The following is a 26,720-nucleotide window of genomic DNA, read 5'->3' on the forward strand; positions in this document are numbered from 1 at the left end:
TGTTTACATGACTAAAGGGGAGACAGAGAGAAGTCAAGACTTTGGCAACTAGCACTTTGTAGCCAACCAAATGAAGTCTTCATTTCTTTCTAGTTCCCTGGTGGCAATTTAAAATGGAAGAAAACAAACTACAGGGATTGCATCTTTGGTCCTAGGGGAAATGCTTGCAAATTTTGAGCAGTGGAGCCAAAGTGGAGGTATCTGAATATTCACTGAACAAATTCAATACACAAAATCAATGCAATCACCTGGGATAGACTGAGTGCTTTGGGTGCAGTTCTGTTGTGAATACAAGGAATAAGAGAATCGGCTGCCAGGGGAGGTAGGGGAATTTCTGATGGCTTTGGTTTTATTCCAGTTTCCTCAATCATTGATTGGACAGTAGAACACAAAGTTGGCTATTTATTTGGTTACCTCCACATAAAAATACAGCATGTAAATTCCTTAGCTCTGGTTGTCAGCCATTATAACTAGAGTACACAAGCAGTTTTGCAGGCACAAAAAAGGATGCCCAGGTTTTTAAGAATTAGCCTTCCAATAGCCCAGATGTTGCTTTGCAAGCTGCACCTGGATACTGGACTATACTTACATTTCCAGGCAAAATTGCATATGTGAAGAAAGGGTTTAAGAACAGTTTTTGACAACAGCAACAGGGTGCTGAGTTCAGATATTGCAGGCTCTGTGTTCACATACTATGGTTATGATCAGCCCTAAGAAAACCCTAAGAGCAAATAGATCTTGAAAATCCTTTGGCCCAATTGCTTGAGAAAACCCCCCCCATAAAAATAATGAACTCTTCTGAAGCAAAAGAGAAAGGGACACTTACCTAATTCCTGGTGCATCTAAGAGGTTGGTAAGTCCTGCCCAGTTGATTTCCAAATACTACAGGTAGCATTCAAGAGAAGGAAAGACATAGTAAATTGAATTTTGCAACTGCAAAACAAATAATAAGCTGACCCAAGGAAGGATCTAAGGAGGGCAGTTGTTGGAAAGTCACAACTTTTCCACACCTATTCCACTACTTTATAGTTCTGTGCGCATGGAGGTGAGACATTTCTACCTATCTGAGCAGTAAAGGGGCTTGTTTTGTCACGTAATGATACAAACCTCTTTAGGGCACATGAAGAAGCATTTAAAGAATTAAAAAAAAAAGAGAGAAAGCCTTAACAAATCAGTGATTCAATTGAACAACAATCTTACATCAGCCAATATTCATAGAGTCTGTTTTAGTAGCATCTTAAGTATCCTTGGCATATACTGAATAAGGATTTTGTGGGTGCATCGCTCCAGAGGAGTACCAGCTTCTTACAAAGGGTAAGATTCTGGTGAGGTATCCAGTCATGCCTTATGCATGAGGGTAAAGCCATTATACTACACCCAACCCACCATCACTGATCCCACCTACACATTAAATGGGGATTGCAAGGAGTCAGGTTTCAGGCACATGGCCTGGTCTACCCTGTACATGGAAATGAATTCCCTCCCTTCCTTTGCTAGAGGATTCTTCCTCACTCTTCACCCTTCCCATAGGGCAGCTCCCATTCAGAGCAATTCTTCTGCTGGGCCTGGTCAGGTAGCTCAACCTGAATAGAGGTGTGCAGAACATCTTTGGACATGGCCATGTCACATATGAGTATTTGCAGAAAGCAAGGCCTTGGGTGCATCGTATGCAACCCAAGCACTCCACCCACATGAGCAAGACTGATTGTTCAGTGCTGTGACCTTTGCTGAACAACATAAGGAGAAAACAGATTTTACAGTAAACCCCCAAAGAGATGGGGTTTATCCAATACTCATTCAATCTCAAATGAGCCCAAAGCAGTTGGGTTTGCTGAGAAAGCAACAGGTTACATCTGCCTCATCTGCACCCCAGTGCAAAAAATTGAACAAGAGACATCTGAACCAAATGCCTGCAGTGCTTGCTGAGTTGTCTCCAGGTCTTCTGCTTGGATTAGACACGTGACTTATCACACACTGCTCTTCTAAAAACCCTCTGTCAAGAAACTAGGAAATCTGTTTGAAGTGTAAAGGGTCAGCACTACTAATGTGGCTTGCAGTCCATGCTACCTTGCTGCTCTGTCTGTCCATCTCTCCCTCTCCCCTTCTCACCCCCCCCCCGCTCCTTCCCTATATAGAATTGAACCATGGCAAACCCTCAGCTCCAACACACCTCATTTCGATCTGTTAAATCTTCAATTTTCCAGCAACTGATGTTTCTTTCCTCCAATCCACCTCTACCCTAAGGGCAAGGGCCCCATGGGGTGGAGCCCTGGACCTTCTAGGGAGCTATACCAGTTGAGACCAGCTGCAAAATTTGTCCTGCAAATCATAAGCTTTTTGGGGCAAGGACTCCACCTTCTTACCCAACTGTGCATTAACCCAACCGAGTAAGACAAAAGCCTTTCAGTAACACATGGCTCTTCAAACAGGAGGCATGATTTCAGAGGGCTTCACCTTTCGTTAAGGGTTTCTTTGTACCCACAGTGAAGAACCACTGTCCAGCGCTCTTGTCCAAGTCTTCCATCTGGGACAAGGTAGTACCTATGCTACTGCAGGTGGATATTTGGTAAGCTGACTCCCTCGGGTAGTGTCCCATCCCAAATGAAGACCAACAATCAACAAAGGCAGCCTGGGGAGTTTGATAGGGACTCACCGGTTTTTGAATAAAGAACAATGTCACAGCTCCAAAAAAAGGCACAGCCGTGAGTAGGGGTTCCAGTATCACCCGTAACGTTCCACGTAACTGTGAACATAACAGAAAGGAAAACTTGAGTAAGACGTTAGCAACCATATTTAAGTGACGATATAGCAAGTGACAAGTAGGAGGCAAGAATCCTTATAGGATAAGCTCCGTTGAGAGAAATAAGTAGTCCAGAGGTCCTGAGGAGCGAGGAACAGAGTCCTACCTCAAACACTGCCCCCTGCACTTTATGGGGCCCTGACACACCCCTCGTCAAAACACATTCTCCCAGCAAAGCACCTCAAGTTCCCACAATCCGCAGTGGAGTCCTGTGCTTTTTCTTACCTGAGTAAGGACAGCTGAAATTGTCTAGTATTTGCTTTCTTTAGCTTAAACGGTGAGCTTTTCAATGCTGGAAATAACATTCATCTAGCTTATAATAAATCACTTTAGCAACCTGAACTGCAGCCATTTGGAATTTGAAAAGTAAGCTAATTGCACTTTTCTAACCATCTTGGGAATACATAGTTTCATAGTTGGTCGGGTCAGAAGGGACCTGAGCAGATCATCAAGTCCGACCCCGTGCCATGGGTAGGAATGAATGCTGGGGTCAAATGACACAGCTAGGTGATTATCTAGCATCCTTTTGAAGACCCCCAGAGTAGGAGCGAACACCACTTCCTTTGGAAGTTGGCTCCAGATCCTAGCCACCCTGACTGTGAAGTAGTGCTTCCTGGTGTCTAGCCTGAATCTACTCTCCATCAACTTGTGGCTGTTATTCCTAGTTACTCCTGGTAGTGCTCAGGGGAACAGGGACTCCCCCATAGACTGCTGGTTTCCCTTGGCCAGTTTGTAGACAGCCACCGGGTCCCCTCTGGGCCTTCTCTTGTGGAGGCCGAACAGGTTCAGGTCCCTTAGCCTCTCCTCGTAGGGCCTGCCCTGCTGCCCCTGGATCATGCAAGCGGCCTCCTCTGGACCCACTTGATACTGTCCACATCCCTCCTGAAGTGCGGTGCCCAGAACTGGATGTTCTCCAGCTGCGGCCTGACCAGTGCTGCATAGAGGCGAAGGATCACTTCCTTGGACCTGCTTGAGATGCATCTGTGGATGCACGACAAGGTGCGGTTAGCTGTACTGACTGCGTCTTCACATTGGCAGCCCATGTTCATCTTGGAATCAATGACGACTCCAAGATCCTTTTCTGCCTCTGAGCTGACGAGAAGGGAGTTCCCCAGCCTGTAGGTATGATGCTGGTTCTTCCTCCCCAGATGCAGCACCTTGCACTTGTCGGTGTTGAAATCCATCCTATTCTTGTCCGCCCACCTCTGTCCAGATCTATTGTACCCCGTCCCTCCCATCTAGCGTGCCCACATCCCCTCACATCTTAGTGTCATCAGAAATTTGAACAGAGTGCTTTTTACCCCCTTGTCCCAGTCGCTGATGAAGATGTTGAACAGTGCGGGCCCGAGGACCAAGCCCTGGGGGACCCCACTACTCACATCCCTCCAGGTCAAAAATGACCCATCCACCACCACTCTCTGGGTGTGACCCTCCAGCCAATTTGCCACCCATCTGACTGTGTAGGCATCGACGCCACAGTCACCTAATTTTTTAGTGAGAACGGGGTGAAAGACAGTGTCGAAGGCCTTCCTAAAATCCAGAAAGACTATGTCCACCACGACACCTCCACCTAAGGATTTGGTGACCTGGCCATAGAAGGCCACCAAGTTGGTCTGACAGGACCTGCCTCTAATGAACCCATGATGGTTGCCTCTAAGCATAAACTCCCCTGCTGGCCCCTCGCAGATCTGCTCCTGGATAATTTTCTCAAAGAGCTTCCCAGGTCAGTACAGGTGCTTTAGGCAAGTCTGTCCCTTTGTGCTCCATAGATCCTTTTTCACAAAGCAGAAATTTGGAGTCTAAAGTGACTTATCAACCAGCATCTGCATGGGAGAACTAATGCCCTCTTCTAAGCAGAATCAGACGTTTTCCTCAGCTATCAGAGACTCTATGAAGCCAAATCGAGTCCGAGGGCACTGGGTATCTATAACCCCTACAAAATCCCATTCACTTTTAAATTCAAGTGGTAGAGGGCCTGTACTTAAACTGGAGGTATCATCATCCATCACTGCAGTCACCATGAAGTTCCCAGAGGTTTAACACACACTACCATCTACTATTTTATAGAGCTTTTCATTTTAAGTCTCAAAATCCTTTCTAAAGGAGACAGGTGGAAACAGCAAGAAATGAAGTAACATTTCCAATATCGCCCAGCAGCAGAGTGAGAAATAGATGCCAAGTCTCCCATGGCCTTTCCAGCAGGCCACATGCGTCTCAGACCACACCCACAACAACACGGGAATAATAGCTGCATGATACCCACCTGGATGCCTTTCACTCCAACTTTAAATCTGGATATTTCCATATGAATTTCACAGTCCCCTATATAACTGAGAGAAAGGTCTCATGTTATTCCAGTGGTTGCAACAGTTGAAGATGGACAAAAGGGGGCTGTAAAAAGTTAGCACATCAACCTCACCAACACAATTCGGCAGAAGTGGCTGGGGTTACAGTTGAGAGGAAAGCCCGCCATCTCTATTGGAAAGGCTGGGACTTCATAAAGACCAAAAATCTCAACGCTAACTAGGATAACAGCATTTGTATTTCTTGCTCCATCTCTCAGACGACTGGCAGTTGGGAGGAACATCCTTCTTTTAAGGCAGCAGCAGGGGATACAGGGGTCCCACGGAGTAAAGGAACATCCCAGTGCTCTCAAGATAAGGCCCCAGTCCTATGGTAGGATCACCAGACCAAACTCCTGTGGCTAATGCAGAGCCCCATGAAATCAGACAGGCCCCAAGATACTATTTCACCTCTCTTGGCTCATATAGCATCACACTGCAGCAGCCTGGGCCAGAGAAACTCAATACAGATGCCAAGTCCACCCTAAAAATAACCATCCTTGAGGCCAAGGTGACAAGACAGACAGACAACTGGTCAACTGCTGGTCAGTTCCCATGGGAAATAGCTGGCCCTCAATAAAGGGATACAATCATTCGGCAAGTTGGGAATACACTTACACGGCCCTTTATCAGAGAGAGAAATGCCACCTTACGGGAGAAAGTACTATTTGCTCCAAGTCTACACAATCTGACAAGCCCTGAACTGTTGCTTCCAACAGAGGACCTGAAACATGGTGCCGCAATTCTGTCTGGCCTTATGTTAAAGAGTTGCCTTTATTAAGGAGTCAAGCCCAGATTTTAATTCATTCAAAAGAATGAAGAAAGAACCATTTTGGATGGGCAGACTCTCAAGACCGATTGGCACAAAACCTAAGGGAACCCAGACGGGACCTGAAAAATAAACTAAAACAAAGTTCCCGGCCATATTTCAGCAGGTTTGCATTGTACAGTTTTAAAGCTGTAACGTTCTGGCTATGCAGGCCTGCGCATGTGCTGGGTGTATCAAGCACACTGAATATTTTGTTACCGGTTGAACCTGAGCAAAAGTGGCATAACCAGGTGCATTAAACATCTCTGCATTTGTACAGCAATCAGCTGGGTTTTCTCTTGCACTCTAGCTCATGATGATCAGAGGAAGACCAACAGCAAGACCCTTAACTTGCAATAAAATAAGCCAAGAGGAATCTATATGGAGTTGTCATGAGGCACTGTTAGATTTCAGTTCCTCAACTGAAGAAAAACTTGTGCGTCTTTCTGCAGAGCTAGGGACTCTTCCAACACAACCCCTAATACCTTTTATTGCTAGGAAAAGCTTGGCTCCAGAACCATGCTTAATACTCCAGATTTCCCTGGCTGCCTTTGCCTCCTTCAGACCTTTCTCACATGCAATATTCATGGTCCGCACTACCACATTCTTTATTCCTTTTTTTTCAACGGGGAAAAGAAGATCTTTGTAGTTACTACTGCTCTCATTTCTGCTGCAAACTAAATCGTATCAGAAGTCCATGCTACAGTCCGTGCACCATCTTACAGCAGACGGTGCAAACCCCACAGTGGAAGTTGGGGGACAATTTGCCTAAAGAAGAAGATACTTCCCAATCGTCATCAGAAACTGGTTTACATCCCATTGCCTAAGGGTTTTATTCCTCCAAAACACTCTTATCTTACTGAAGGGAATTAGGGCTGTTCTCCTGAGACATTGCAGGGTAGCAGCTGGTGCGCGGCAGATGGCGGCAGCACGGCCGATCGCTGATGCAACAGCATCTATTTTTGTGTCTCCCCTTTCCTCCAAGGCAGCCCCCAGGGCTCCTGCCTCAGTCGCCCACTTCCCTCCCGCAGTTATGCTATTGTGAGATAATATCCTAGCCTAATAACTCGTAGCAATGACAGCAAACAATTCTTGCCAGACAGCGCTAGGATCCAGTTCAGATCATTTCTGCTGTTGCGGTTCTTCCATTATTTACACCGGGAGGCTAGATCTTGTGAACAACTTCATTGCTATTTCCAATCCCCTGGGAAGTTAAGCCTGGCTTTAAGATATTCTGCCACTAGGTTTTTTCTGGGCATGAGATTAAGCAGAAATAGCCACACTGGGTCATTCAAGCAGAGGCATACCCTCTCTGGCTAGAACTCATAAAAAAGCTTGAACTTTACTAAATCTTCTAAAAAAAAAAGTCAGGCTTGAGCAGGATCTTTTTCCAGCCTGATTCTAGATGGCAGGATTTTAAAAAGATTTCAGTTTCTTCCTTCCTTTCCACAAAAAAACCCAACACCCCCCCACCCCGCTTCAAACTTTTCTTCAGTCCCTCCAATCCAACTAGGGAGCCATGAAAGCAGCCCAGGCCCGCTCTGAGGACCATTCAATCCATCTAAATCTCCCTTCTGCCGCTCCTGCTCTTTCACAACGGCTGTGTGGTTCTCATATCCGAGCCAGCACACCTGAGGTGACTCCCAAAACAAGTATTCGGTCAGAAAAAATGCACAAACTCAGTCTGAGCAATTCCTGTTTGTGTGCACGTGCATCTTTCCTCTCAACCTGGGAGGACCCAAGCTTAGGTCATATCCTGTTTTGTGCCAGACAGGTATGGTTAAGGAACAGGATCGTTATTTTGTAGCTTCATTACTCATTCTTAAGGCCCTCTCATGCCACAGGCAGACTTGGAAGCCATACAGAGACCAAATAACCCAACCACCTTCCTGCCGCTTGTTGGTTCAAGATTATTCTTCATCACCAATGTACATACGGCACTGCCAACAACACCCATGGGCCAGAACACTTGAGATGACTCCCAAAACAAGTATTTGGTCAGAAAAAATGCACAGACTCAATCTGAGCACATAATTCTACTGCTGTGGCACCTACCTTCCCACCCGTCTCATTATCTCACAGCAAACTGGGCTCCTAGGCCATCACCGATGCTCTAAGGTGTTCAGCCCACCTTTAAGCATGGCAACCCCACCCCCCCGCCATTTGTCCTTTTCAGCTTCTTTCGAAAACCATTTGGTGTCCTTTTTTGCATACATAGTGTCTTAGTGTCTATGGAGGGAAGTCAGGAGAGGCAGGGATCCTTTTCTTCCGCAGCCAGATGAGGTCCCCAGAGCATTTCTATTTATCACACAGCTCCAGCCAGGCTAGGGGAGTCACTGCAAGTGGGTCTTGGCAGCTGGCCTGCCCCTGGGGGAAAGATCCCTTCTGATTCTGCCCAACAATGGTTTATGTAACCTCAGACTCCACGTGCCCTCCCCTAGAGAAAGAGAAAGATGCGTTCAAGTTCTTCCCACCCTCGAACTCTCTCTCCCATCCACTCTGAGTTCAAATAAACAACACCTTGCGCCTTTATAAACACCTTTCATGCCAGCCTTTTACAACACTTTGCAAACACTGCAAGAAGCCTCACAATTCGGGGCAACAGCTGGAAGAGCAAGTATTAACACACTTTCTGATGAACAAGAATGGGCGACTAGTGCCTCCTGTGTCTGGTAGGGAGACCCGCAGAAGCCGGCGGCAGCATCGGTGGCAGGGATGAGGCTGGCAAGCACCCGCAGAGCCGCCAGTACCAGTGGCATCGGTGGTGGGGATGCCCTTGTCAGGGGGGCACATGCCCCACCCCATACCCCTCCACCCGTTGTCTATGTGAACAAGGAAGCTGGAAGAGGGACAAAGCAATCAGACCCCAGCCATAGTGGGCATGAAATGGGATCCTCTACTCCTGTGCCTAACCCCCAAATCAGGCATTCTTGCTCAAAGCCACATAGGCAAACTTTGAACAGATCCCTTTGGTTTCTCATGCAAGGTTAGCTCCTCCATATCCTGCAAACAGGGCTAACACCCCAAGTGCAAAGCAGCGAGCATGTAAAAATACTAAGCACCATTCCAAGCACAGCTAATCCTTTTACTCCGTAACTGAGGATCCTCAGAGTGACTGCTGGCTATTTTGGAAATCTACCTTCTTTTGGCAAAGGGACTGGACAGAGGAATGGGTAATGTAGCAACTGAACACACACAATACATTATATATTTTCTCTTAAACCAAGCAATGGCACTCAGTGGGAAGAAATGGCTATAGAAATAGACACATTTGCAAATAATCCTGGATATTTCACTGAAAAGACTTTAGTGTCAAACTAGATTAGCAAAATAAAAAGTAGCCAAACTCCATGCTCCTATGCTGGAGGGAAAGTCAGGTTTCTAATACTTTCAGCTAATGGCTCCCGCTAGTATTGTTTTGGAGCAACTTAAGACGACTGAAGGATTACCCTGAAGCAAAGCAGAGGCAAGACAAGTGGTTTCAATGGAAAAGATTATGCTTTGCAACATATGTAAATTCAGACAATGCTGTTGAAACCAGCAGCCTATCTGGAACCAGAAGAAACGTTAAGTTTGTCTGTCACATATGGCAACTAACTGCCGTCTTCAGTGGACAGATACAATATTAAGAACAAATTCTTAATGCATGGGCTCCAACAAAGTCCTTTCAACAGGTCTCCCAGCACACTGTCTCTGGAAGAAGGTTTATTCTTTGGGTCACCCCAAAAAACCAAGCCCTTCCCCTTACAGAGTTTGAAATCCCTTCATTTTAATAAGAATGAATAAACAGCACAATTTTGCCTGGTCTTTGACTGGACCACTATCTAAAACCCCTCTCCACTGCAGCAGTGTAACTTGTGGGGGGTAGGCAGCAGCAAGCAGGTGACCCACACTGGGCCCTTAGAGGAGGTGCCAGAATCTCCCTTGGCAGTTTTTGTTATGCGAGCACAGCCCTGCGCTGCCCAGCCATGCAGTGTTTGGGGAAGAAGGGGGAGCAAAATGGCACTGCTATCCGCCCGGGGAGGCACAGTTCCCCACCCTCTCTAGAGATGCTACTGGATGGGAACAAGGCCCTAGGGGCAGCCCCCACTGTGGGGCTATTGCAGAGGCTCACCACACTGTCTGCAGGACCCCTGCAGCATAGGGGCCGAGGGGGGCACATTCTGGCTCCCCTACTGCAGCAAGCATGCAGCAAGCTTGCTCCTCAGCTGCAGCAGCCTGTGCTCATGCTACTATAGCAGCAGCAGCTGCCAGAGCAAGAAGAGTGCAGGAGCAGATATGGCATCCCCCCACCCCAACAATCCCTGGCTGTCCCTTCTCAAGGCACTGCAGGAGCTCACTACACCTCTTCTCTGTAGTATCAGAGAATTTGTAACAAATGGGGATTTTATCCCACAGGTTGTCCTGCTTCCTTGAGTGGGTGTGGGACGAACCACTGCTTAAAGTCTGACATTTCAAGATGAATAATCAGCAGCAATGGCTGAGTCCATGGGATTATGCAGGTTGTTCCTGTGGCTCTGCCAAAGGCCTCCTACCTGATCCTGAGCAAGTCATCCCCTCTGCACCTTAGTTTCCTGTGAGAGGGATAAGAACACTCATTTTTCCTGATTGGGAACTGTGATAAAGGGTAACGAGTTAATGCCTATAAAATGCTCCGAGATACTCTGCATGCCAGCTATTATTAACAACAGACTTAACCTGAACATTTCACAAGCATCTTGGCTAAGTACAGACAGTCAAAAAGCCCGAGGCTGAATCGATTCAATCTCTGCAGATTAGTTTAAGTTGTGCAGGGAGAACCTATAAGCAAGTGAACAGACATTCACTTTTGATTCTGGAAATGCAGCCACATGCCTGCAGTGGGCCAGGCCAGAAGCTGTGGGGTGCTACAGCATACATCCCTGCTCCACTGGAGCAGACAGCTTGGGCCAAGTCTAGCCTGCCCACCCTGAGAGGGGGGCATGCAGGGGAGGTGCAAAGCACCCTGGGATACTGGAGGACTGCGAGTTAACTTGAATCTGGAAGGGATCTGGGACTCAAGTTCAATAAGCTGATTTAACATAAATCAGTGAAGTCTGATACTACATCAATCCAGGTTTATCTTAAGCTGGTTTAGGCCATTTTGAAAGTGGTTTATGTGCAGTGAACTTCCACCGTGTTACAGTTTCTGATCACTTATACTGACTTATGAGCAATTTCTGTCCCTCGTCCTTCTGTTTCCTGAGGCAGCATCACATGGAGCACCCATACAAGTCATTAAGAGTGACAGCTCTCAGAATTAAACCACCAGGAAGCAGTTGCCCATCTAGCAAGAGGAGGAAGCCTGGCTTGAGAAAAAGCAGTCCTTCTCCACACCCAGACCAAAAACTGACACAGCAAAGGGAACAACACCAGAAACCATTTACTGAGCATCACGGGTGCAGCAGGAACTGCAATCCAGGGAAAAGGAGCTATGCCACGAGATAATGGTTTCCTGTTGCGGAAACTAATACATGACAAGACAAAAAGGAGTCATACCTGAAGACATTATACACTGACTTCTCCATCATTAGTAATGCTCCTATTAGACAGAGGCTGATCAGTTGTAACTGTTCGGGTTTCAATAGTCGAAAAAAATCCACAACTATGAGCGTCTTTAACCCCGCATCATCACGATCATGTGACTGAACTGCACACGGGTGTGACAATGATGGAACCATTTCTGGCGTCAGGGTCTGAGAAGGATAAACTGCTCCATGATTGAAGGCAAACTTCCACAGCACAAAATCTGCCCCTGAGCATTGTGCAAGCAGCCCTGCTCCCAGGCAGCACACCCACACTTTACACTTCCCGGCATATAAGCAGCCTGTGACTGGGGAGCCACTTCCCAGCCCTGGGCTACCCGCACACTGGGCACCTTAAATGGCATGATGGCAGCCCCAGAACCAGGAACCGCCCCCCAGTTTCAGGCCTTTCCACTTACCCTTTGAGGTCCTGGGGGCAGAGGGAACAAAGGAGCAACCCCCTGTTGCCCTCGAACTGGACAATATGCCTTTGTTGCACTGCAGCTGGAGGCTTTTTAACATGAGGCTGCCCATAGCTCTTTATATTTGTAGTGCTACATAAAATAACATCTGGAAGGGGGGGGCGGGGGGGGCTCCCTTAGTACACAACCCGCTTCAGAAAGAGACATCTACATGAATGCCAAGCCCTGAATAGGAGTCGAGGCAAATTTCCTGACTAACAGCTAACCACCAGCTTCTTATGGACACAAATGATCAGGAAGTATGACGGACAACAGGGGCATTCACTTCCAAATCAGGATGTCTCCAAGCTGACACAGTTTCATTTTGCTTAGCTTCAGCAAGACAGATTACAATTTAGTGTATACAGCTGCAATGTCACATCTGAAAACAGAAGGGGAGGTAGAGCTCTACTACTTTGAGCTGAACCAACTAATTCGCTCCTCTGCAGAGAAATTAGCAGTTAGTCCGAGGTCCTACGTTACAACAGAAGTCGTTGTCAACATTTCCTAAAGTGCACAAAAGGACAAACTAACTTTTCAGTCCACATCCCTGACACCAGAGCAATTTCTTCTTGCTTAAAAGATGCATGCAAGTAATCTGGGCATTGCAGGAGTATGAGTCTATTGGGTGGGGTGGGGAGAAATCACACAGTCCATTCTAGCAGGACCCCCCCCCCCCAATTTGCAATGGAAAGCTACTATTCCCAACCATTTTCAAGGATACTCACTTCCCGTTTTTCTTTTTGCAACCTGGAGAAAGTGTCACAGGACAAAAAGACAGCATCATCTGTTGTGCTGCTGGTTCTTATACCAGAATCCTGAAGCAATAGTATAAAAGACCCAATACAACACTCTTTCACAGAAACTAATGTCAGCATTTTATTATGCACAGCACGTGGAGGAGCTTTATTTGTCTTGAAGAAATTATAGTCTAACTTTTTACTACTATTTTTATTGTGAAAGATGGTGGTGTGAGACCCAGCTCCTCACCTCAGCAGTGTTAAAAGCCTGCATGGAAAAAGCAGGTCTTAAGGAAGAACATGAATGAGACGGGAACAGCCCAGTAGGGCACAAAATGGAAAATGTTCCTCTATCAGGTGCATATAAGCAAGCAAAAACAGGAAAAGCACCAAGGGAGCAATTACAAGAACTGAGGAGTAACACAAGCTGCAGTCAGGCTGTGCAGGCAAACCTTGACCTTAATGTGGAAAGCAAGAAACAATCACAAACACTGTCTACACATTGTCAAAGAGGTCTGATGATTGCAGAGGGAACTTCAACTGTTACAATTAGCAGCATCTTGTATCAGAACCAATACAAGTTTAAAATACAGTGCACAATTTTATGGGAGACACGGATTGCCTATCAGAGCCCCAGAAGGTCAGGATTTCCACAGCCCCAGAGGAAATGGATGATACAGGTCCCATGTTCCCGACATCACTTGCACGTTCATAGTTTCACCCTGCTTTTTTGCTGGCAGCGCCATGCAGGAAATCTGATTCAGTTCATGGGATGGATCACTCAGAGAGCTTACAAAAATGTAGGCAGGCTCAAGCAAAAGCAGTTCCTGCTATGATCCAGTGTAACCAAGAAAAGAGTTTAACAAAATCATGCAATCCCATTAAACGTGTCTTCTGCTCCAGAGGACTGGAGAGAAGCAAATGTTATCCCTGTTTACAAGAAGATGTTCTAGGGATGATTTTGTACTCAGCTGCACTCAAAAAAAAGAATCAAGCAGGACAGTGGGTTGTGTAGGGATTGTGATGATGAATAATACAAACTATACTAAAAAGGAAGGCATCTTATAAAGAAAAAGCGCAGCTTGATCTGAAAGAGTATGTTCTGCTTTGGCCAGCCCATCTCAGAAAGGAGGTTAACATTTAATGAAATGAGACTGACCCAGGATGAAAAATATGGGGAAAAACAACTAGGGGTATGTACCTTGAAAAGGTCATTAATAAAATAGCAAACAGACAAGAGAGCTCAAGAGTTTCAGTCCTCTGTGTCTCATTTCGGGCAAGGGAAAGTTAGATTCAATTAAAAAGATAGGAAAGTGAAGGAAAGGAAATACTTTTATGTTCAACATGCAATCAAACAGTGGAACTCGCTGTCAGAACATGTTGCTTATGCCAAAGTCTTAACAAGACCTAAAAAGGAGCTAAATTGTTTTAAGGGCATCATAGAAAACACCTTTACAGAAGGGATATCAAATGTCACACTTCATGGTTTAAGCTAATCACGTGCTCTCAGAAGCCAGGAGTAGACCTGATTTGAAGGCTGGATTACTACACATCTGCCTATAACAAGCTTCCTACATCTTTTGCAATCAAACCAAACTATCAGGAGAGGCTGCTGGATTATACAGAGCTCACGTCTAATCCACCAGGGCAATTCCTCTGTACCTGCCAGAAAGGCAGCAAATTAAAAGAACTGAAATGAAGGGCAATTCAACATACCATATATGCAAGTCCATGGTCACTTGTCTTCTATCGATTTCTTTGGTATAGACTTTTACTCCATTGATTCTAGGGCACTGAAAGAAGAATACACACAAGCTAGGACACATACTGCTTCTTTTTAGTAGGGGCCAAATAAGGAGCTTGACCGTTTTCATTCAACTCATGGACAGAGTCGTTGTTAAAAGCTTTCACCAGACAATACTTAAAATGAGCGAGTAAACTGCCAGGGTTGGTTCAGTTACAATGAGCATTTAGGAGCAAGGTGGAGAATGACTGTTGTTAAAGTGAAACATTTACTGAGCAAGTTTATTGTTTCACATTTCTCACGTCCCAGGGCAAACTGGACACCTGTCTAACAGCTAGCAGCAACGGCCTTGACAACACAGTGTTCCCAGCTCTGAATGCTATCGAGCAACATCAACACAAGTCCAACCTCAAGGGCCCAACCCACAACCCAAATCCTGCCGGGCAACCTTGACAGTCTCAAAGAGGAGACTAGATGCAAGCAAGTCATGCTGTATTTCCCAGATTTACAAGGAAAGCATTCAGCTACTTGTAATGAAGGTGTGATATGAATGGAGGCTGATACGGGGTGATATGCATTTCCCAGCCTCAATAATGCAACATGGGCAGTTGTTCTAAAAGGCCAACCTCCCAGTCATTGGTACCGTGCCAGAGATCCCTAAATCTGGTTATATCCTTCTTCCATTTATGCTGAGGGGCCTACTTAAATGAAATAATGGAAACTGAGGGCAGGATGGCTCCAAAAGAAAATGTATCAATGGGAGCTCCAAAAGGACTGTGATAGTGCTTCAGTCCCCGGCATCATGGTAACAAAGGACTTTGTGCTCGAATCCCCCCATGTTTGGTAGCTCAACAGAACAAACTCTTGTTACAGCGCTCCAAGGAACCGGTCCTACCTTCTCCCCAAAGTGGATTTTGGAAAAAGTACATGTCTTCAGATGTGCATTCTTTGCTCTGATCTTTGGCTCAATTTTTTCCCGAAAAGTTTTCTCCATGACCTCCCCAAAGTACGGCCAGGCCTGTTCAAGGATCTACAGGGTAATGAAAGCACAAACATACTGATAATTTGCTGTACAAGATGCATCTAGTGCAAGAATAACTTGCGTTTCACAGCACATTAACCACTGTGCTTTTTAAAATTTAAAACAAGACCTGTGGTTTTTAATCACACTTCCAAATGGGACTTGATTGCATCCTGTAGGTTGTTAAAGATATTCAGAAGCATTTTAACTTTGTTATCTATGTCCTGCCCTGTACACGTTCATTTTTTCTGCACCAATTACTGCCTTTTGCACATTTGGATCAGGAATTTCACAAGGGATCAATGATTCTTCCTTGATCAACCTGAGATACTGTGAAAGCATTTGACTGTCAGATATTTGGTGGCATCCATCTTTGGAAAATCTGGCTCCACTAAGGCATCTGAAACTGGGAGTATGCACAAAAAAATTTGTTTTAAAGAAAAAAAATCTTCCTTGTCCTACTTTTAAGTGTTCTGATAAGCAAGAAGTTGACAATCCAGTTTGCACATGGTGACAGGGTAAGAATGGTAGGAGGAAGGAGATACATGGGAAGCTCATAAAATACCACATTTCCTCAAATCTAAGAAGTCACCTCCCCCAACCAGCATGAGGGAGAAAGCCCCTCATCTTAGATTTGAGTACAAAGTGGGGGGAGAGGGTCAGGGCCAGAGTCAGACCCAGAGTAGCTGCTTGCCCCTTCACTTTGTGTACCCTCTGTAGCAGCAGCAGTGGAGGCATGAATAATTAGATTGTACACCTGGAAAATGATAAATTTATAAATCTTCCATACATCAAATCTAATTACTGGGGGCTCATCTTATATTCATGCAAATATGATAAGCTTACTGGTACCCAGGCTCGCTAACTCCAGGACTAAGTTTTGGCAGTGTTTTGAATGCAGTACAGGGGTCAGCCTGGCATTCTTAAAAAGTGCCCCAAAACTTAATGTTTTGGGTCAAAAGCATTCGAGTGTAGTACATTCTATACTAAACCAAATTTGGGGGGAGTAGTTCATTTTGATAAGAAAAAAATCTAATTTCAAGTCAATTCAAATGGAATGTTTCAATTTTGTAACAGGAAAAAAAAAAAAAAGATTGACAAGAGCTCTAAAAGGGGGAAACGAGGCAATGTAACCTCCATCATCTGGACAAGCACTTGGCTCAAACTAAATCTACTCAGGCTTCACGTGTTTAAAATACGGGCTCCCTAAAACACCAAGCTGTTATTTTTGTTAAGCAGGAGAGTTAAATTTGTGTTGGCAGCTAACTCGACAGTAGCAATGGCTCAATAATGATGGTGCCAAAAAAAGTTACATTTCAATCAAAAAGTCTCACCTTGTTCAGCCACTCCACGCGTTCCACATCGGGGAAGTGAACCTAATTGCACAGGAAAATAAGTGAATCATTGTGGCCAGAGCGAATTAGTCACAATTATACAATCTTTATGAAGATATAATGAGGATATTGTTTTAAAACCTGTTTCATTCACAAACAACCCCGCAGAGCTTGGAGGTATACAGTCTTTAGTTACGTATTTCATCTTGCATCTGAATGCCCTAAACTCTCCGAATACTTTTTTCTTTTAAGAATTTTTTGGGCCAAACCAGTTCCAACTTTCAACTAAGCAGGGCTCAACCATTCAAGTCTGTGTGGCGCTACTGCCAGCGAATATCCTACCTCTCAGACTCATCAGTTTGGGGCATCAGATACTCCCAAATCAGGCTTCCTATGTGCAAGCCCCAAGCCTAGTGACTTTGGAGTTCAGCTGCCCCCTACTCTTACTTGCTCCTAGCCAAATGGCTGAAGAAACAAGCTCGGGGGAAAGCCTGAAAGCCATCCCCCATATTGCCATAAATTATGTAGCCAAGATCTTTGCATTTGGAGGCATTTGTAGACTCTTGTAAGGGTCAGTCTGCTCTCAGTGCAAGGTACAGGCCTTCACCCTCTAACTACACTGAGTCATTCAAGGCCAGGAAAACGGTATCTCCCCTACCAGGTAAGCTTCTTTCACAAGACTTGAAGTCCTTCCTCTCTCTCACTACCAAAAAACCACTTGCTCTTAGGGACAGTGACCAACAAGTGGTTGGCATGAAGTCTGGTTCGTCTCCTTGAAAGCTTCACATCGCATGGCTATCTCACTACCATTCAGCCACTGATGCTAGATTAGTTTTTATACAGACTCACAGAGAGTCTTGCATTTTCCAACATTTATGAAGTACAATTCATAAGGGGCAGAAAGAGCATATCACCACAGGCCACTAAAAGCAAGTTTAAGGAAGAAGGTGCAGTGTGGGCCAAGATCCCATTTAGAGCTGGCAGGAAACTTTGCACAGAAACACTCCTCAGAGGTTTCTTCAGCTGAGCAAATAGTTCTCATTGTATGAATTAGGCAGTGCTGTTCTGAGATATGCCGATTCTCCAGTGCTGCCCAGATGTGTTCTGGACATAAATGGAGGATTGGGGCATAGGTAGAGGTAAGGACTTGTCACAAAATGTTCCAAGATGCCCACTCTTCCAGCCCACAACTTGGCTACCTGGTAAACCCCACACATGGCAACTAAACCAAACTGAAAACAACTCTCAGATTAACACTGGCTGCAAGAATAGTTGCATTACCAGTGGCTGCTACCCTGCCGACAAAGGCAGCTTTCTTCCAGCAGCTCACACCAGTCAAAGGTGCAGACCAGTACCTGGTTATCGCTCTGCAGAAGTAATGGATCTAATTAACTCATTTTCAAATCATCAGTTCACTTCCAACCAGATTACGTGTAGGTTGCACAATTTGATCATGTGCCCAGTTGGCCAAGACCTTCAGGACACTGCAGGACAGTGTTTGAGAAGGTCCAGGAAGCACCACAGCTTCTTGTTTCTTGTAGAAAGGCCACTCAGATCCCAGGCAGCTCTCTACAAGACGGCACTTGTAGGAGTTGTCTGGAAATGGTTCCTCCAGTTTGATTTTTCTCCAGTATGATTTTTCACCCTCCTAGATATATAATTAAGCAGCCACTTGACCTTGTCCCACAGCAGATGGGAATGACACCTATCAATGTAGCATGCTGTTTCTTCAGTAACCTTTAAAAAATATCTTGGGAACTTCAGGAAGAAGTGCAGTATGTTCATCTTCGGTTCCCCCTAGCTATAGGATTTCACAGATCTGTCTTGACAATTATTACATTAAAAGCAATGTGATACTTTCTTTAATGGTGTTTGGCTTTGATGTTCTAAAAGGAAACATCTCTTTTTCATAGGCAGACCTGGAGTGCACTGAAATGCCCAGGTACATTTACATGCAAAGGCTCCAAAAGGAACAGTCAATACAGATAAAATGCTGCTGACATTTAAAGTGAAGCAGGATTACAGGAACCAGATGATCTCCCCCTCCACTGTCAGCCTTTTATCTTGCAGAGAAAGGTGCTTTGAGGGGAAGGATGTGGTGCTGATGGAGTTGGTCAGTTAGCAGCTTCCAGGTAACAAATATTTATTGCATGGCCCCCCCAAACCCAGGAGTCACTGTCATTACAGCTATTTTCGGGGATGAAGGGGCATGTTTTTGTAAACCCCCCTTATCTCTGGGGGGGAGGGGAGGGGTCTCCAGATTATATTTGAAATGCAGTGATGGGGTGGGGGGGCACTAGGAAGCTTGGGCTGCTGCTGCCGTCTTAGCCTCTGCCTCTTCTGAAGATGAACAGAGCCGTCAGGCACAAGGCTCTAGCATGCTTTAGAAAACTAAAAAAATAACCCAAAACCAGCTCTTGACTTTTCATTGTCCCCACAACCTCCATCAATTGTACTTTGGAAACACCACAGCAATGTTCCAGATACAAGCCTTAAGTTGCCTGGCTAGTTTGCATCATTATAGCAATTAAACATGGCCAGGCACCAAGGGACTTGGGTTCAAATCCTTGCGCTGCCAGGCTTCCCATTTAACTGGGCAAATCAATTTCCCCATCATTTTGTTTTCCACCTGTAACCTGGGAGAATAGCACTAGTCTATCTAGGATGTCATGAGGATTAACTGTTCAGGCAAGCAGAATCTATGTTGAGGCCACTTAAATATATAAAGCAAGTAAACTAGGCTATGGGTGCACACATCAGGTACATTGTGGAGCATGACACATGGAGAGCATTTCAATTAATCCAGAAGAGCTACAGTTTTATTGTACTGCCCACTATAAAGGACATGTTTCCCAAGTGGATTTATACGTGCATACAGCTTAACGTGGGGGATGCATCTTGCAGGGCTGCTGGGGAGGTTTTTGCAGAAAAAATTTCCCAATGACTTTTAGGAAATTTTGAACAGACAACCGTCCCATCCCGCAGATGTCACTGAAACCACAGAGGTTTGCAGATGATCCAGTTTAAGAAGCAGAGGTCCTGAGTACAGGTGCTCCAAGTACAGGGAACACATCTTTCCCTATTTTCTTACTTGTCACTATTCATATCAAGCTCATTCCTGCCTCCAATGAAGTCAATGCCACAATTCCCAGTATTATGCAAATATTTTTAAGACCGTTCTCAAAGTATACTCCCCCTGCAGCTGCCTTCTCGCCCTCCCCTGGTATACCTGTGGTACACTGATGAGGACGTCTTTCTCCCTAGAGAAATTCCATGAGGACTTTAATGACCTCCACCCCTCCATCAACATGACCCCTGAATACTTCCCCCAGCCAATTCATTTCCTGGACACCACGGTGAAGTTTTGCAATAGCCATATTGCCATCACACTGCACTGGAAATCACCCAATCACTACAGCTATTTTTGTGCTACCAACTTTCGCCTAAGCATACCACTAGTTCTGCCATCTACACTCAAGCTCTGTGATACAACCAGATCAGCTCCGATCTCACCACCTGCGGTGCACACCTTAGGGTCCTGTTACAATACAAACTCCATGACATGAACAAGAGAACCTTTCTCGTTGTTGCCTTCAGCCCCCGGCTTGAACAACTTGGGCACCTCTTTAATGAGCTTCAGCCTCTACCAGAAGGACGGTCTCAAGGTAGACATCCAGGCTCGCAGGCACCTCTCCCCACCACCTGTGAACCTCAGACAACATCTCTCCAGCGAGACTGCCTAACTTAAATTCTCCCCAAGCCACCAGAGCTTGCTACACACCCAGATACCAGCTGTGCCTCCTCATCACCACAGACCACACCACCGCTACCAAACCACAAGAAACATGACCTCGGGCATTCAATCACCTGCTTTTCTAACAATGTCACACACATCGTCACCTACTGAGAGTGCCCCTCTGCATGGGTGCATCTAGGGTGAAAAGAGGGTGCAGGAGATGCAGCTGGCTCTGCAAGGGTGGCAGCAGTCACATACACCCTCAACAGCACCAGCTGCCAGGGCCTTTTTTTGCCAGGGAAAGTATAATTTCTGCAAGACACCTCCTTCCCCAGAGGCAGGCTACACCTACAGCCATCACTATGACAAGAGTTTTTGACATGACAGAGCATGTCTGTTGGGTTTTCTAGAAATACTGACTTTTAGCACTGTACTGAGGCTCTGTGAATCACAGGTAGTTTGGCTTGATTAAGAAGCTGAGAGTCTTTTCAAAAAGCACTCCTGATAACATGGGGAAGGACTTTCCTGTAGGCAGGCTACATGGAAACACACAACAGGATGAGAACTGAAGGTTCCTACATTGCTCCAAGACTGCGACAGCAATGATGGCAAATGATCAACATGACACAGGAATGCAGAAGCAGCATGTTCAGCTTCCCTTGCGGGGAAGCTCTGCCTTGGGACCCCTCAGGAAGAAGCATTATATAGTCTCCTTCTCTTGAAAGACTTGCCTGGAGCCAGCCCTGCCGTGGCTTCTCATGGGACAAGATTCTGGCTTGAGATGCTGCCTTCCCTGGAGCTCTGCAGCAGCCCCACCTGGGAGAGCTCCTTTTTGGGGGTCAGCTTCCAGGAATGGGGCTGTTTTCCTCTTCAAAAGGGGTGAGGGTCAGTCCTGATGTCCAAACAGCGCAGCAGGCTACTCAGCTCCAAATAGTCTTTGTTGTGCACCACTGCTCGGACCCCTGCTTACTCTCGACTCTGTCCTCCCGGGGACTAGTCCTTTCTCTCTTCTCTGCCCTCTGTGGGGCTACCTGCCCCTCTCCCCCAAGTCTCTGTCCTCTCTGAGACTATCCTTTCTCTCCCCAGCCCTCTCAGAGACTCACTTTCTCTTCAGGCACAACCAGCCACCCTTGCAACAGAACTGTTAGGAAATACAGTATTCAACACAGAGACTAACAGTCATCCAGGAAAATTAAGTATAATGTCACGGGGAACCAGAGTGCTGTGCTGTTTGGGGCTCCCACGTTCTCCCGGGGTAAAAAAGACGCCTAGAGGTCCTACTCACAAAACTGTTTATAGCACCTATTTATATCAACCCATGTTCACACAGAGCCCCCCCAAACTGTTTCCCACCAGATTTGCAGGCTACAACTGCCCGCTTAGCCTTTTTCATCACACAGCGTTAATCCAACGTTAAAAAGGTAGTGAAACGAAGCATATGGTAAGTCAGCTTCATGACTTTCTTTCTGGTCAATGTTCATCACCCCTTGAAGAAGAGATAAAAGCAGAAACATGGCTGTCAATCCACAGACACTGTCAGGGGAGTCCAAGGCAGGCACGTCTTCAAAGTAAAGTTTTAAAGTTAAGCAGGCTTCAGCACATGATGCAACTTTAAACAAAAGGAGTCCTAGATCCTTCGACATCTTCTGTACGATTGCCAGCTTTCTTACAGTGGGGTCTTCCTCCCAATTTTGAGGCTCAGCAAGAGGAGAGCTAGGAACATGGTCTATTTTTAAAGGAAAACAATTCTGTAGCCAAAAAAGCCTTTGTAAGAGAACAGCCCCACAATAGGAGAGAGAGTCATTGTTGCAGTCTGAAATGTATTGTGGCTTTTACAAAGGTCAGATTATAAAAAACTGCACCCTCAGTAATGCACTATACCCAGAATCCAAAAACCTCTATACTCAGATTCTGGATCTGATGCCCATGAATATGAAATCTTTTTTTTTTTCTTTTTTTTCTGTTTTTTTGCACCGGTCCTGGAAGCACGTGTAATACCGGGTCAATGCATGGAGTGGATGGAGCACGCTCCGGTTCCACCACCCAATACCAAAAAGAATCTGCTCAATATAGACCTCCTATGGAGGACATATCAGAGACAATTACCCTGGGAAAACCACCTGATTGCCTTTCCTAGAGTGACCCTGTCACATTCACTCAAGGAACATTTCAGATTGCTCCATCCCGGGCCAGCTCTCAGAGCAGATCCTTACACTCAGAGCGAGCACCATTTGGGTGGGTATTACAGTTTTCTCTGGTTGCTTACACACTCCTTTTACTGATTAGGAGTACTAATTGCATACCATGCTTTTTTATTTTTAGAGCTCTTGCTTAGGTCCACCTATGCTTATCACAACCAGTTATTGTTCTTGTTCAGGAGAGACAACCAGTTACCAAGACATCTTAGGGCAGAAGTACAGTCTCACACTGGCAAAGTCTTTAATAGACCTGCACCATAATTCACTCATTCCTGAACTTCTGTCTTCTTACCAGTCGAGTCTCATTCACACTCCCACATCTGAATATCAAAAAAACAGGAGAATATGGTAAAGATGTATTTTTAGAGACATTTCAACTGAGGCCTTTCAATGATCTTGGAAAAAAGCCTAAGAAGAAAAGACAGACAGAAGACTCAGGAAAAAAATTCTGAAAAGCTGAGAAATGCAGCTACGAAATGGGGCACTTGAAAAAAAAACCCATGAACATTTTATTAAAAGAATTTAAAAAAAAAAAGTGCTGGAAAGTGAGCTAAATTGAAGTTAAAAAAAGAAAACGAAAACTAGTATCTATGGAAAGAAAGGTAAAAAATTAAACACTGATTAGAAGGATGGAAAAACCAACCACACGTATGGAAGAGAAAGGGAGCTGGCAAGTGGAAAGGTGGTAAAATTTAAGTAGAAGCCAGAAACCACAGCAGGATTTTTTTTTAATACTTGTAACATTATTTGACAGAATTATATTCCCCTATTGCATTAAAAATCACGAGTCTGGTTTAAAAAACAAATGGTACAACTATATGTTCCCTCCTTTTGCTTTCTGAGTTTTAGGGTGCATTTTCTTCACATTTCCCATGGAAACCAAAACTAAAAAGAGAAAACTAATATTGATTCCAGCAGCTGAAACACATGGAAGCACAATCAATCTCTCAACTTTGAGATAAAACTGTAAGCATTGTCAATGCTGCATGCATCAGTCTTAAGTGATTTATGTTGTCAAAGGGGTGTAGGTTTAGCTATGTTGGTTTAAGGACATATTCACCCAAAGGACCTTGTGTGCCTCCGATATCTTTTATTAGACCAACTTAAATAGTTGGAAAAAATTTTTTTCCAACTATTTAAGTTGATCTAAGAAACCATATCAAATTCACCTAAAGAACCTTGTCTCCTTATGTTGCCAACAAGTTTTGAAGTAAATCAGAAATGCTACCTACAAATGGAGCTCTGATTTCTGCAGAAGAGGCAGAGTCTAGTGCAGTGGTCTCCAAACTTTTTTGATTGTGCACCCCTATCAGTAAAAAAATTTTGAGCATGCACCCAAATATATGTATATTTATATAAATATAAATAGAAGTTCTATTATTTTCTTCCCGCACTCCAATGGATCGTCTTTCGCACCCCACTTTGGAGACCACTGGTCTAGATAACAGGAGCCCTCACAGGGTGTAAGCACTAGTTTTGTCAGCAAGGAGCTGGGACCAATTCTGTGAAGTAAGAGGCACCATCAGTTCTTGCTGAAGCCTCCCAAACCTTCCATAATTGGGAGCCTGCATCAGGTCAACTCACAGCCCAAACTGCAGCACATCTATGGCAGTGCACTGTGTACGTCAATCAGTAGAAAGGATTCAAAATATCATTCTCTAAAAATAAACTATTTTTCTTTCAAAAGGGAACATTAGTCCCTCACTGCATACGTATCAAACACAGATGCATGAAACAAGTCCGAAAGTTAAATGGACCGGTGCACAAGAGAGAGAATTGATTTTCGTTCTGATTTCACTTCAAGCAGAGACTGAAAGCGTACTCTACCATCACACGTGGAAAAGATGACATTTAGATTTTGAATTTCTTTCGCGTTAACACCTTCAAACTGGAAATCTGAGTGTCTAGCTGGTTTTACAACAGGGAGATGGATTTTTAAATGAGGCTAGGGAAAAATAAGGAGGGCATTTAACTTCTGACAGGGCAACGTTTGGGGAGCAGCCAAGAATGCAGCAAATATTGATTACACTGTATTCCAGTTGTCTCAACAGCATGGGTGGGAAAAGGGGATTTACATCATCTGCTCCCTGTCTTAATTATATCCACTGAAAGTTTGGATCCAGGGGTGGGTATCACTGAACACTGTAACTTTCAGATTGGAATTCATTACATACAGCAACGTACTGGATGTTGAAGCCTTGCTTTCTGGCCCTGGAAATTACTGCTGCCTTTTCTCTGCCACTCCCTACAGCATCCTGGTACACATCCCAGCTTAGCATGGCAGTCAGGGGAAGGTATGAAGACACAGGTGCATGAACTCTTATTTATCCACGATAAAGAGACAGCTGATGTTAACCCGAGCTGGAAGTGGCAATTCTCTCTTGCAACAAGCCTGGTATTTACCTGCCCAGCTTCCTCCTATGTACACGGCAGGAACTACACTATGTAAACCCTTTTTTTTCGTACTGTAGTTGCAGACTGGCAAAGCCTGACACCTCCGTCTGATGCAATACAGGTACTTCAGACAGAGACGCAGACCCATTCCTGTACTGGTGATTCCTTCACGTGGTAACTAATTGTTTTAGCTGCTATCATCCAAGCTGTTGCACAAGTGACACGTGACAGGCCCAGCCTCTCTACAACACACAAAGCAAGTCACGGATTAAAAAACAAAGTCACATAGGAGCAGGGAACAAACCATGGCCTACTGACAACCTTTTGCTTGGGACAGGTGCGGGTCACGTTACTGGAGCCTCACCAGCTCAAAAAATAGGATGCTGGAAAGCATTTCACTTACTGTAGTTAGAAGCAAAAAGGAAAACAGCTGTCGCAGGGAAAATACTGCAGCTGCTTTTACAGGTCTCAGAAAACACGCAGACAGGCTTGCTGTAGCTAACCTACCTGCTTGCTCACACAGAGACTTCGCTCCGCACAGGGGAACTAAGTTTAAAAGGGGGAGCAGTAAAATGGCAAAGCTTTGCTCAAGCAACCCCAAGCTAGGATCGGGGATAAAGCCAACTGGTGGGACTCGACATAGGTCTGAGTCTGGCTACATCCCTGGGCTAGGACTTCAAACCAGCGTAAGACCGCTCCCGAGAACCACAGCATCCGTACACACCTCTTCTCACAATGCAACCGATGCCAAAACGTGCAAGAAAATACAGCCAGTGCAGCCAGGCGCAGTTGTTCCCCTCCGCTGATTCCTGCTCAACCCAGCCTTTAAAACCATGGGAGGCTCGAAAGTCTTTCTAGTCCGTGCGGACACAGTCACTTGCCTTCACGGCTCACTATCTGATTCCTGCTAATCTCTCTCCACTCCACAGGTGTTAATCCCCCTCTCTCCTGTTCATCTTGTCATCCCACACTTCAAACTATCCTTTTTTCTGGCAATTTCGCCGCCGTCACCGTTCCTCTCATCTCTTTCACAGCCCCGCAGGCTGGCGCGGGCTTTACCAAAACCCCTCAGCTCAGCTGTGGCCACGTTACCTCAGGCGCACACCCGAGTGATGGTGAAGCACTGGAGGCGAGAGAGATGCTGACGGCAGCTGGGAACGATGGATCCAGTACTTTTACTGGAATGACTACAAGACTAACGAGTCTTCTGTAAGTATCAAAAAACCCACACGTAAACTTCTCACACGGATCTGAGGGAGGACTGCGCGTTCCGACAGCGGCACTGGGTTTTGCTGAGCCTAAACTGAACACGAGAGGCCCGACGCCGCGGCACGGCAGTGCCCCCCCACCCAGGCAGGCCCCAGCCGCGCGGCCCCAATCCAGCCCCCAGCCTGGCGGGGCCGGGGCCGGGCGCTCACCCAGGCGGGCAGGTGGTGCAGGGCGACGCCGCGGGTGATCGCCTCCCGCTCGTCCTCCAGCAGCCCCAGGGCGGCCGCGAGCCGCGAGCGCTTCCCGCGCCGGTTGCGGCGCCACCACGTCCACAGCAGCAGCGCGAGGAGCAGCCAGCTGGCGCCCAGCCGCGCGCAGCCCGCCGCGTAC

At 45.7% G+C, this 26,720-nt stretch overlaps 1 protein-coding gene across 1 annotated transcript in view; it reads right to left on the reverse strand.

Annotated features, from left to right (window-relative positions):
- The window catches only part of ESYT3 (extended synaptotagmin 3), a 57,422-nt gene that overhangs the window by 30,502 nt on the left and 200 nt on the right, over positions 1-26,720 (reverse strand). The window contains exons 2-8 of the mRNA XM_019553574.1: positions 26,540-26,687; positions 16,794-16,835; positions 15,334-15,468; positions 14,411-14,487; positions 5,064-5,130; positions 2,654-2,743; positions 827-882 (exon numbers count right to left, since the gene is read on the reverse strand). Of these exons, the coding sequence (XP_019409119.1) occupies positions 827-882; positions 2,654-2,743; positions 5,064-5,130; positions 14,411-14,487; positions 15,334-15,468; positions 16,794-16,835; positions 26,540-26,687 (615 nt within the window). The remainder of the gene's footprint in view (positions 1-826; positions 883-2,653; positions 2,744-5,063; positions 5,131-14,410; positions 14,488-15,333; positions 15,469-16,793; positions 16,836-26,539; positions 26,688-26,720) is intronic.

Source organism: Crocodylus porosus, unplaced genomic scaffold (genome assembly GCF_001723895.1).
Source record: "Crocodylus porosus isolate Cpor-Errol unplaced genomic scaffold, CroPor_comp1, whole genome shotgun sequence".
Taxonomy (NCBI): domain Eukaryota; kingdom Metazoa; phylum Chordata; order Crocodylia; family Crocodylidae; genus Crocodylus; species Crocodylus porosus.